Source organism: Mytilus edulis, chromosome 14, assembly GCF_963676685.1.
Source record: "Mytilus edulis chromosome 14, xbMytEdul2.2, whole genome shotgun sequence".
In the NCBI taxonomy this organism is placed as follows: Eukaryota; Metazoa; Mollusca; class Bivalvia; order Mytilida; family Mytilidae; genus Mytilus; species Mytilus edulis.
The window spans coordinates 20,918,864-20,931,909 of NC_092357.1; the positions used below are offsets into that span (position 1 = coordinate 20,918,864).

Below are 13,046 nucleotides of genomic sequence, written 5' to 3' on the forward strand. Positions count from 1 at the left end.
TATAACTTATCGATCCTTTAGATAGACTTATCATAAAGAGTTACCAACTCAACGCTAAAATAAGATCTTTGAATATTGTTTTTTATTGGTATTGATATTTATTTTGTTGTCTGTAAATTAAAATCAAACTAAGTATTATTTGTTTATGCATATACTCTGTGTTTTGGCATTGCACAAGGTCATGTTTTTCTCTGACTGTTAATGACCTCTTTACTCTAAATTCATTGGATGTTGGATGTGTACTGATTGATGTTTTACTCTTAGATGCATGAATTTTGTTTTATTAGTTCTTATTGGCTTTGAACCAACTGTCAGTAACTGCGAGTACTCTCAGATATGTACTGAGTGTCTTTTTCTTGTGGGGATGTATAAGTACCCTGCCACGCCCACTCTATGTTTTGTTACAAGTAGATGTATTTCTGCTTTGTATCTATCTGACGAGTTAAGTTGTGTTACGTTGTGAAGACAGACAACAAAAGTTGTTTTTTTAATTACTACATGTAAAAGGATCAAGTATTGTCCACCAAGTTTTCAATGGAAACACACTGTTTTTTTCATTTTTCCTTCTCTACCAGATTTTTTTTCTTTTTCTCGAGAATATTAGAATCAAACAATTTATTAAAAAGAAGGCGTCTGGAAATTTTATGAGATATTCAACAAATTGCATTTTCTTTTGCAGAGTGATTTAGCTGGCAACATTGAACAAGAAAAACAAAGACTGAAAAAAATTCTATTTCTGTTTTGTCACATTTCAACATTATACAATGGCTTTAACCTGCCTTACTAAAGACATACTAGTGGACATATGTAGTGATTTAGATAGTGATGATATGGACAATCTAAAATTCCTAATGAAAGACGTGGCATGTCTACATAAGTTAATGCCAGCAATCAATGCCTTAGACTTGTTTAGTGCTATTGAAAACAATAAACATGTTGCCTTTCATAATGGCCGGTTTCTTGCAGAATGTTTTGAGTTAATGGGACGAACAGATCTCGTCGGGCGACTTGGGTTGAACCCAACTCAAATTGAAAAAGAAATGGGCCAACATAATGACAGTGTCAGACCTTTTAGGTAATGATCCCAGTTATCATATTGACCATGTATATGTAGTCCCAAATATTTCAGCTGTATTGATGAGACTGCCATCAATCCCTACAGCTCTAACGCAACAATAAGATGGCGAAGTCCACTTTTGCCGTCTTGCTTATCTCGTTTGCTTGCTTGCAAATATCGTTTCACTCGGAACCCTTCTAGTGCTTACCAAGCTTTAAGGAGACATTATAGAATACAATATCGGAAATGCTCTACTTTTATATCATTATTATAAAGTAAGACAGTACAAATATCGGCAAATGTCAGTCGTTTTATTTTATTTTACAAAGAAATCAACACGAGATTTGTTATTCTAATATATAAACAAGAGTTACATGTATCACCATATATAGGAACTAATATTACAGGAATGTAGGACATTCTTAAAATTCACTAACGAAAGCCCCAACCTGATTTTAAAATTACAATTAAATTCGAGTTACTTTCTTGAAATAGTTGGTTCGCTGGAGTGCATAGCAGCGGTATGAATTTGAAAGTAAACTATGTCTTTCTTCAATAAACAAATATTTCCAGCTTTATACAAGAAAAAATAACATTTACAATTTCTAAATGCATATACATGTTTTAAACCAACTAATATCTTTAAATCATCAAAAAATTAATACCGCAAAGCGTCGACCCTTCAATGAGCTGCATTGCAAGACGCAGTTCTACTGCCGACAAAGGAAAATAACCTGCTTCAAATTATAATTTTAGAGTAACAAACATGATTTCGGAATGACGTATCATACCAGAAGTGATGAAATAGTACCTTATTTTACAGGATTTTACTTTACACAATATCCAAAGATTTGGCATCTGATGACGTAGAACTTTTAGCTTCCTTTTCTCCCCGTGTATTTAAACTAACGCAACAAGAGAAAGCAACTATCAAATCAGCATTGGACCTATTTGTACTTCTAGAAAAAAGGGGGATAATAGAAATAGATCATACAAATCTATTGAAGGAAATGGTGAAATCTCTGGAGAACAGAGGAGACTTGGTAGATCTCGTTGATAAGTATCAGGGTATGTACAACTGAGTCAAGGAAATAATAAACATAAAATTAAACCTCACAGAAGTATAAAAAAAATAGGAGATGTGGTATGATTGCCAATGAGACAACCATCCACCAAAGTTCTAATTAAAATGGTAACCATTTTGTATAGAAGTTGATGAGCTGATTAATGATCCAAGTAAAGCTTCTATTTTATGAGTGATAGTGAAGGTATGCACTCTGTGATGGAGGGATTGGTTGAATCTCTAGAGCACTCTTGGAGACTTAGTAGGTCTAGTTATTAAGTGTCAATGAACGTGTTGATGATGATTATGTTTACGTCCAGTGTCAAATGATACAGGCAAATCATGTCACCAAAACGAAATAAGTGTATGACATTTATCCGAAGTCAATTATAAATAAGTCTAGTTCGATATGAAGCTCAGTAGTTCACGCTGTTGGATACACATATCAAGGAAAGTCGCTAAAACAAAAAAATCACACGTTAAAACATTTCAGTGGCGGATCCAGAGCGGGTGGGGGGGGGGGGGGGGGGGTTCCGGGGGTTGGAACCCCCCTTTTTTTGGCTGATCAATGCATTTGAATGGGAACATATAGTTGGACCCCCCTTTTTATCCTTGGTTGGGAACCCCCCTTTTTTTAAAGGCTGGAGCCGCCCCTGCATTTCCTGGTATACATACGTTTTCCGAGAATGTTTGTTGCTTACAAAGTATTGTTGTTTACTACGTTACATTTATATTATATTAAACAGTTAAAAAAAATGCCATTCACATATATATGGCCAAAAACTATTTTGTTTTGTTAATCCTTGAAACTGACAACACAGACAACATTGTTCTGAGTTCCATGTTATTTTTCACAAATTACTAGTAGTTTGTTTTACATATAACATTTCTTATTTTTATTTGATTTCAGCTATAGTTCCAGACAGACCTATCCCTCCAGGTAAAGTCACATAGTTACATAGCATTGTGTTTTCTAATATAATATATATGATAAAATGGGAATAATAAGAGGGATGATAATTGGGGGGTTGGGTGTCAAGTTTTCATTAAACAAATGTGAGATTTTGGCAAAAATTGTAAAGATCAAAAAGAAAGAAAAAAAACAGTAGATCAAAGGAAAATGCCGCCGAATAAGCATACAAATATTTGAGTCTCGAGACTTGACAACACTGGGTGTACTGTGTTTGTAGTTGATGTAATTTGTCAAAGTGTCTAATGATACTGATAATACAAGTATATAGAAAAATAAGAACATGTGGTATGATTGCCAACGAGGCAACTTTCCACCACAGTTTGAATTAAGAAGATATAAACAATATTAGGTCACCTTACGACCTTCAACAATAAGGGAAACAAATATACTGTAAAGTTCACTATAATAGGTCCCGACATGATAATTTACATGACAAAACTAACGGTCTAATTTTTAACAATTCATATTACGAAAAATAAATATTGATTTCATATGCTTGTTTTAATGTATTATAATAGAAAAACAAAGTTTTGTCAGGAATTATATTATGTATATTATTGTAGTCTTGTTTCGGGGCAATACACAAAAAACAATCTAAGGGTTACGGATTCTTTATTTCGAAGTATATATTGTAATCCAAAATAATACCCTGTAATAACAATACATTATATTATTGGATGTAATCCAATTAGAAAACTATATAGCTTTAAAATATTAAGAACTCGGTGGCCGAGTGGTATACCTACTATAGTTCTTCCACAGTATCACTAGCCTGACAAGAGAAGCAAGCAAACGCAGATACGATAGCTGTTTGATATTAAGACAATTTTTATTGGGACTGGTATGAATTTAGGAGTTATCGTCCGTCGCCAGACAACAGGCCCAAGACCACAATTAATTATCCCGCTTTTCGATCCCGCTTTTCGTACGAATATAGTTCCCTTTAAATAATAAAAGTGTATTTTTTCTTTATTTTTTTTTCTTTTCTTTTCTCATACATTTCTTAGTTTTATGGGGTGGAGATGAAAGAAGAGAGATTAAATAAACTTTTGGATGTTTTATTTTAACTGATTTTGATATGGAAAGAGTGATTAGGCCAGGTGTAAAAAGGTATAAATATTAACACTTTTCGGAACATCTCTTTACTTGTCTATAGGGGTATGGATGTGTATTGGCCAAATCTGTAGGATGTACACATTAAATTTTTCTGAAAATTGGATATATTTTTGGACTTGTAATGTATATTACACACACAAAAAACACATGGAATTTTGTTTTAATGCGACAAAACGATAGAGGAATTAATTGTGGTCTCGGGCCTACATGATACATTCTATATTATTGTATTTCAGGTCCGCCTGTCACAGTACCACTTTATGAAATGACGTCAAAACCTAGAGGTATGGTGCACTTTGTCACATGACTTTCAAATGTAAAAAAACACGCTTATTTACCATAATTTCAAACATCTTTATAAAAATGTATACACAATTATATTCATACAGTTTTGATCCCATAATGAATTGCATATAGGCTATTTTTTACCTGATTAAATCAAATATGTAATAAACAAATTTATCACATATTTGTTACGAATACGTTGGGTTTTGCATATGCAATAACCTCAAAATTGCACGGGGCAAAAAAGACGATATTGATATTGTGCCCTGATTCCAAATGACGTCACGTCATTGCGTCCTTGACGACACTCTTGTGATACAAAATTTAAAATTTTACCTGTTATGTTTCATTAAATTGGTATAATTGAACTTTGTGTCTCTATTCTGCAGAACTTAGATATGTAATAAATTATAGATTATAACATGTCTTTTCCATATTGGCCCTGGTATCATCCCTCGACCCATATCGGCCCTCGGCTAATGCCTCGAGGCCGATATGGGAGTCTCGGGATGATACCAGGGCCAATATGGAAAAGGCCATGTTATAATCTATACATACCATTATGTGCTACTTTTTGAGTAAATTGAGGTTGAAATTTCAGATATTTCCTCAAAATTCGGATTTATTGACGTATTTTTCCTTTCGACAGAAATACATAACTTTTTTGTTTTAAAAGATAAACACAAGCTGTTTTTTGCTAAATTATTTGTAATTTCTGTTTTATTTAAATATTCTATAAATTTGTACATTTTATTTTTACAAATAACTCATATTTATCAAATGTTCATGAATGTAGAAAAAAACGTCATGTTTTTGCTGTATATTTATCAAATTTAAAAAAATTGCACTATTGACTTTTTCATGAAAATTGGGACACATACATGTAATCTTCATACGTATTTAAACCAAATGTCATTTTTTAAAAGAGGGGTCCATGAACTCGTTTTCAAGTTAAATCAGTTTGAATGATAAAAACCAGTCGAAAACTGAATCTTTTTCCGATAAGTCACAGTTTGTTTGTTTTGAGATTGTAACACAGTGATGACTGCTGTACCCATATTTTGACTATTTTACCTATTGTGTCTGTTTTGTTCACGCATCGTTGTAAATATAACGGAATTTGATGCGACTGTCATACAAGTGAGAGGTTTAGCGCTATAAAACCAGGTTCAATCCACCATTTTCTACATTTGAAAATGCCTGTACCAAGACAGGAATATGACAGTTGATGTGTTTTGTCATTTAATTTTGACATTTGATTAGGGACTTTCCGTTTTGAATTTTCCTCGGAGTTCAGTATTTTTGTGATTTTACTTTTGACGTCGCGAAAATAACAATTTACGTTGGCAACGTCATTACCTCCCCTATAACTTTATCGTATGCCCGTAAGCAGTGGCACAACTGGTAAGAGGGGCGGTTGAAGGGGGTGTCATCCGGTAATCACGCGAAAATAAAGGTCCAATCTAGAATTTTAGCAACAAAAAAAAAAAAAAAAAACGTCGTCCTGAAAATCCGCCCCTCTTCTATGTACAAAACAACAACATTTATAAAGCGAGATAACAAATGGGTAGATCATGCCCTACCTTGCTCCTGTTTGCCGATAGTTTGGACAAGGAAAATTTCCGTGAAAGTTTTTGTTTATGGCTAAGAAACTGATTTTTTTTTCTTGAGTTCTCGAGTTGTAGTGTGTAAGCAATTTTAGAATCTGTATTGCAGCCGCTTCCTCTTTGATCCACCATTTAACTTCAAAAGGGGGGGGGGGGTTATGGTTTTTTGTCTGAGTCAGAACCTTTTTTTGGTCATCTGCTTGACCACAATATTTTCTTTAATCAAGGTTTGGGATCCCAATGTTTTTTTTTTTTGGAAAAAAAAAGCTTTTGAAGTTTAATGGTCGGTCCCTTATTTACTATTACATGTAAATCATGAAAGTGCAGGTAATTAAAATTATAACGGCAATGAGCTACATGCAAGTCCATAGCAAATCACCACCAGACTCAAGCTGGCAGCCACTTTTATCGACCAATCAAGATAGCAGCCACTTTTTTCCAGCAGCCAATTTTGATGATATGTCTAAAAACCAAAAAACTGCGTGAGGCTCAAACGTTCCAAAAATCTCTAAATCTTAGTTAAATGCAATCTAACAGCGGAAATCGATAATTTCACGGTTTCTACTGATTTTTAAAGCATTTCATTCCGTTTTAAATATGTATGTGAAGTTAGCGGTCTGTTCGTTATTTGACATGCGATAATTGATATTCAATATCCAACCGGCTGCTAGCAGTCCTGATACAAGTTGCATATTTGTCTTTATGTTATATAGATTTTTATCAATCAAACATTACCAAAGATTCACCAAAGATGTAATTTAATATATAAAACATGAAACAAAATCTGATAACTCCAGAAACATATAGACATATAAATAGAAATATTTATGGAAAGCCAAAAAAGAAAAGAAATTAATGTATAGTGAACACCTACCAGCGACTGCTTAATTGATGGTGACAACCCTCCGGACAATTTTGAACCTCTGTGGTGGCCAGACGGGCCCGGATCCCAGAAAAATATTTAAGTGGGGAATAGCCTGGGTCAATACCTTTAAAATGAGCTAGGTCCGGTTCGAAACTTTGCCGTTGGTATATGCCGAAAAGTACCGAATGTGTGTTTAATACGGAAAATTACGTTAAGGGACACCTTTGAACCTCTGTGGTGGCCAGACGGGCCCGGATCCCAGAAAAATATTTAAGTGGGGAATAGCCTGGGTCAATACCTTTAAAATGAGCTAGGTCCGGTTCGAAACTTTGCCGTTGGTATATGCCGAAAAGTACCGAATGTGTGTTTAATACGGAAAATTACGTTAAGGGACACCTTTGAACCTCTGTGGTGGCAAGACGGGCCCGGATCCCAGAAAAATATTTAAGTGGGGAATAGCCTGGGTCAATACCTTTAAAATGAGCTAGGTCCGGTTCGAAACTTTGCCGTTGGTATATGCCGAAAAGTACCGAATGTGTGTTTAATACGGAAAATTACGTTAAGGGACACCTTTGAACCTCTGTGGTGGCAAGACGGGCCCGGATCCCAGAAAAATATTTAAGTGGGGAATAGCCTGGGTCAATACCTTTAAAATGAGCTAGGTCCGGTTCGAAACTTTGCCGTTGGTATATGCCGAAAAGTACCGAATGTGTGTTTAATACGGAAAATTACGTTAAGGGACACCTTTGAACCTCTGTGGTGGCCAGACGGGCCCGGATCCCAGAAAAATATTTAAGTGGGGAATAGCCTGGGTCAATACCTTTAAAATGAGCTAGGTCCGGTTCGAAACTTTGCCGTTGGTATATGCCGAAAAGTACCGAATGTGTGTTTAATACGGAAAATTACGTTAAGGGACACCTTTGAACCTCTGTGGTGGCCAGACGGGCCCGGATCCCAGAAAAATATTTAAGTGGGGAATAGCCTGGGTCAATACCTTTAAAATGAGCTAGGTCCGGTTCGAAACTTTGCCGTTGGTATATGCCGAAAAGTACCGAATGTGTGTTTAATACGGAAAATTACGTTAAGGGACACCTTTGAACCTCTGTGGTGGCCAGACGGGCCCGGATCCCAGAAAAATATTTAAGTGGGGAATAGCCTGGGTCAATACCTTTAAAATGAGCTAGGTGCGGTTCGAAACTTTGCCGTTGGTATATGCCGAAAAGTACCGAATGTGTGTTTAATACGGAAAATTACGTTAAGGGACACCTTTGAACCTCTGTGGTGGCCAGACGGGCCCGGATCTCAGAAAAATATTTAAGTGGGGAATAGCCTGGGTCAATACCTTTAAAATGAGCTAGGTCCGGTTCGAAACTTTGCCGTTGGTATATGCCGAAAAGTACCGAATGTGTGTTTAATACGGAAAATTACGTTAAGGGACACCTTTGAACCTCTGTGGTGGCCAGACGGGCCCGGATCCCAGAAAAATATTTAAGTGGGGAATAGCCTGGGTCAATACCTTTAAAATGAGCTAGGTCCGGTTCGAAACTTTGCCGTTGGTATATGCCGAAAAGTACCGAATGTGACTGTGTTTAATACGGAAAATTACGTTAAGGGACACCTTTGAACCTCTGTGGTGGCCAGACGGGCCCGGATCCCAGAAAAATATTTAAGTGGGGAATAGCCTGGGTCAATACCTTTAAAATGAGCTAGGTCCGGTTCGAAACTTTGCCGTTGGTATATGCCGAAAAGTACCGAATGTGTGTTTAATACGGAAAATTACGTTAAGGGACACCTTTGAACCTCTGTGGTGGCCAGACGGGCCCGGATCCCAGAAAAATATTTAAGTGGGGAATAGCCTGGGTCAATACCTTTAAAATGAGCTAGGTCCGGTTCGAAACTTTGCCGTAGAGATAAGCCTAAGAATTCCAAAAACATGTGTGGTTAATATGAAAAGTACGTTAAGGCACACCTTAGATTCCCTATAGTGGATAATCGCCTTCATTAGTGCAACACCTCCAAATATAGATCAATTAAGATGGCTTCTAATAATACTATTAAAAAAGAACACGAATATAAAGTGTACGAAACTTGTATGGTAACCTTCTTTCATTGAAGTAGGTTAAATTTAAAGTAGGGGACGGACACAGTTTTAAAACTTTAAAGAAAAGAATGTTTAAAAAGGTGGACCGAGAAAAGTCTTAACTGTTGTCCTAAGTGCTAAACACTTTAGCCCAAAGGTATCGCATCAAGGATTTTACTGACGAAGAAGAACAAGGTTCTTTTTATGAACCTTCATTTAAAAAGACGGTTCAGGATTTGAATCGCATTGGAAAGGTCTTGCGAAAACAAAACAGGTTTGGGGTGAAACAGGTCTTTGTTCGATGAAAAGGGTAACCTAAACTCTTGATTCAAACAATCAGATATATATATGGAGTACCAACCTTTTAGCAAGTATAGTCTTTGACAATTTGCCCAAGATTATAAAGGATACTTTCGTTATGCGAGTATTGTGGTGAAGGCTCTTAAACATCTGGGCTACGTCTTTATTAAATAATAAACCACTAACGGCTTTTAATCTCCCATCAGCATGTTTCGATATAATACACATCCTCAGACTCTCTAGATCTTCCTTGTTTTGCTCTTAAGCTTCTATTGACAACTAAAGTTTCAAGAGTTCATTAATGTTTTATGTGTCGAGTTTTTAATCTGATTTACCTCCAGTTCTTGGTGCAGAGTGGTCTTAAACTCATCTTCCTTTTTCTCGAGTTCTTTAATGGTTGTATCATATCCTTTCTCTAGTCATTTTAGATCCCTCTACATCTGGTTACACGCGGATTGTAATTGTAATTTTAATTGTTTCCTATAGTATTTCAATTGACGCATGACTCGTCGTTTTGTTGCAGCATCCGTATTATTATTCGGAGATTTAATGTTAGTGATACAATTGTTGTTCATGTTTAATTCTTCAAGCAATTGACTCCTATTTATTTCTCAATTTCCATAAAGTCCAAATTTGTCTGTCCTGGAAACGCAACTTCATCAAGGTTTTCCTTCAGACAACAATTGTGACAAAAACAATGTACAAACAAAAGTGTCCACAGATCACTGGTGCTCTTATCTGAAGTTCATCGGTGATGTAGTAGATCTTAAGTTTCAAGTAATTTGCCATTACGTAAGGGGGAATGAAAGTCCGTAAGAATCACAATACACTTTGCTGGTTGTCGTCTTAAACTAACACGTCCAATGGGTTCCAGGTCTCATAATGGAAGGGTTAAAAGGTCACCAAATACGTCTTATAATTGTTAAATGTAATTTTCTGTCAATTGACTTGTTTCTTCGTTCCTTTGGCTTTCCTGGTGTGTTGACCATCATCCATTCGATATTAGCACATCTTGTAAGAAGCTCTATAAAGTTAGCCATCATTTGACCACCACATGCATACCAATCTTTTTTTTTGTTGACGTTGTCGGAAAAAACGGATTGTCCATACAATAGTTTGATGTGTCAATTTTGTTTTGAATGTGAGATATGTTTTTGTAAAAGTCGTCGGTTTGAATTTAATATGCTTAACTATCAGTGTCGGTAAACAGTAGTCGAACTTTGTTCCCGTTGGTTTTACGCACAAAGTCCAAATGAATGTCGTACATTTAAAATCGTTAAAATGTCTAAGATGAATGCTCCTTAGTATACAGGCTTGTCAAACGTTAGTTTGGTTTTCTTTATGTTTACTACTACCATGGACTCGTTATACACCACGATTTGGTCACAGTTGGGTTTAGCTATTAGTTTCAACGGTTGCCTATCAGTAGTCATTAATATTATATTCACCCATTAACGTGTCTTTTCCAGGGTATTTTCAAACATTGAGTTGTTCATCAGTTTAAAAGAATACTTTTCAGATACGATGCTGGCTATGATTCTAAGGTTAGTGTTCAGGTCAATGAAAATTTTAAGCCAAATTGATTGTTAAAATTTTGACAAACGATGCATTTTGGTTAATACCAACCCGTGGGAACAACACTGTTTCAAATTTCTAAAAAAAATGGTAAACACATGTTGTACATGAGCATAGTCAGCCACACTAATGTGTTCATTGTTTAGTCGGTCAGCAGATATTAGTTGTGTTTTCGTCATGTTGTAATGACCCTTCATGAAATCGTGAGATAAACATTTTTTTATCACTTATTCATTGTACTACCCAAATCACGACATTCATACCTTAAATTTGGTTCAACTTTACATTCTTAGCTACCTATATAAGGTGTCGAACGAATTTATCATAAACCTACACGAATCAATGAAAAGCATTTCTTACCCATCCACTTTCTTAGAAAAAAAAATATGTTCTTTTCATCAGTGTTGGGAATGCAATTCACTTTACCATCGGTAAACCCCAACGCCTGTACGAACAAGTGGGGTCATACCCTGTTAAGTAATGAAACACAATGGGAACAAAGATAGATAATTGACAGTCTAAGTTACAATTTTTTATCTGCTGCACCACGATACTTACCTGTCAAGTGCTCGTGATCACGTACTTTGTCGTCATCTAATTCGTCATCGCACATGTGACAATCTTAACTCGCTGTAAAACATTGGGGATCTTCTTCAGTCATCACCAGGTCTTTTTATCAATGTACATGTCTGCAATCTCCTTCATTATCTCTTCCATGCAAACCACAAATCTTTTGATAATGTCTTCCACTGAGTACACTTTTGTTTCTTTGTATTCCCCATGAGCATACTTGACACGGTAGTAAAACCAGAAGGTGTATTTTGTTGGTTACCATCCTTGTAAGCTTTTAATTTGTCAGGTTGGCAAGTGTCTATCTGTTCTGAGCTACATTGAATGTCACCATAAATAACATAAGGAAATCGCATTTTACGTTTGTACTATGTTGTAAGATATTGTAAAGGTATCTTCTTCTGGAATCTCGATTTTCACTCCATTCCGATTATCACGATACACTAAATGTTCGTCTAAAAATCCTCACTTCAACAGTGGTTCATACATCTTCGACAAACACACTTTACCATTGTGGAATGACACTTTGGGACTGAACAAATGTGATAAACTTTTTATCCAACATTAATGTTGTTTAGTAGCATTGGTTAAATACAACATGTTTGTGTGAGTTCTATTCTTTCTGATGTTCTTTGAATTCGTAACGGGTACACTACACAATTTTTCTTAATAGTTGTTGTTTATTTCAACACCATACCGAAACACGTAAAGTATACATGGTAGTAATTAGCCTTTAAAATGTGGTCAATATGTTTCAAGGACATAACTAGCCCCTTCCCCTTTTTGTTCAACTCCTTTCCTATTTTTTGTATTGACTCACTCGAAAAATGTACTTTTCTGATCCACCTCTTCATGATGTGATTTTGAGCTCACGTTAATAATGGCCTTCTTCTGTGCTAGTTTTACTGAAAGGCATAGGTAAGACTTACACTTCAGGGACACAAATTATCCATATGAAGGTGTACTTCTACAATATGACTTACGTTCACTCACTTCCATCACGCATGTAAGTTACGATGCTTTCTTTTGCCTTTTCTATCATTACTGTTAGCTCAGTGTCTTAGTTGGTTGATTCAGTAATACTAACTTGAGTTGACCTAAAACGTGGACTGTCACCTGTTGCAAGGTTTGTTTTTACTAACTGTACTAGAAGCACCTTCGATGCCTACTTTAAGTTGTGATGTAAAGCACTTCGACTTGCCTTAAAAATAAATTAACAAATGGTCCAATGAGCACTGTAGTTCTTTTCTACCATCTTTCACCTTAATAACAGGTTCCTTAGCTATGTCTTGTTGAAATCTTTTTTCCTTTACCTAGATCTATAAGGTATACCAAGTTTCTTTTAGTATTAATTCATTTTTTGTGAACACATCTCTATTGGGTAACACTTGATGCGTTTTGTCTTCAATAAGCTTTACCAACACTTCTTTTTGGGTTTATACTATATCCTTTTAACCCCAAATCCTTTACCATTCGATGTAGTTAGTTTACCGTTATTTGTAAATGTCCAGTTGGTATTGTCTTTATAAACCTAGCGCAACCTCTTTATTATGTA

The 13,046-nt window shown here is 35.7% G+C and overlaps 1 protein-coding gene across 1 annotated transcript; it reads left to right on the top strand.

The window, feature by feature from the left end:
* Nucleotides 1–764: 764 nt before the first annotated feature.
* Nucleotides 765–4,516, top strand: LOC139504035 (caspase-8-like). The gene is made up of 4 exons (XM_071294090.1): nucleotides 765–1,075; nucleotides 1,881–2,125; nucleotides 3,031–3,060; nucleotides 4,446–4,516. Exons 1-4 carry the CDS (start codon nucleotides 765–767, stop codon nucleotides 4,514–4,516), a joined length of 657 nt encoding a protein of 218 aa, XP_071150191.1.
* The last annotated feature ends 8,530 nt before the right edge of the window (nucleotides 4,517–13,046 follow it).

Bases quoted from the DNA above. Each gene is read 5' to 3' on its own strand.
- LOC139504035 (XM_071294090.1), top strand. From the start codon at position 765: ATGGCTTTAACCTGCCTTACTAAAGACATACTAGTGGACATATGTAGT. The intron at 2,126-3,030 runs GTATGTACAACT...ATTTGATTTCAG, and splicing joins TCTCGTTGATAAGTATCAGG to CTATAGTTCCAGACAGACCT. The intron at 3,061-4,445 runs GTAAAGTCACAT...ATTGTATTTCAG, and splicing joins AGACAGACCTATCCCTCCAG to GTCCGCCTGTCACAGTACCA.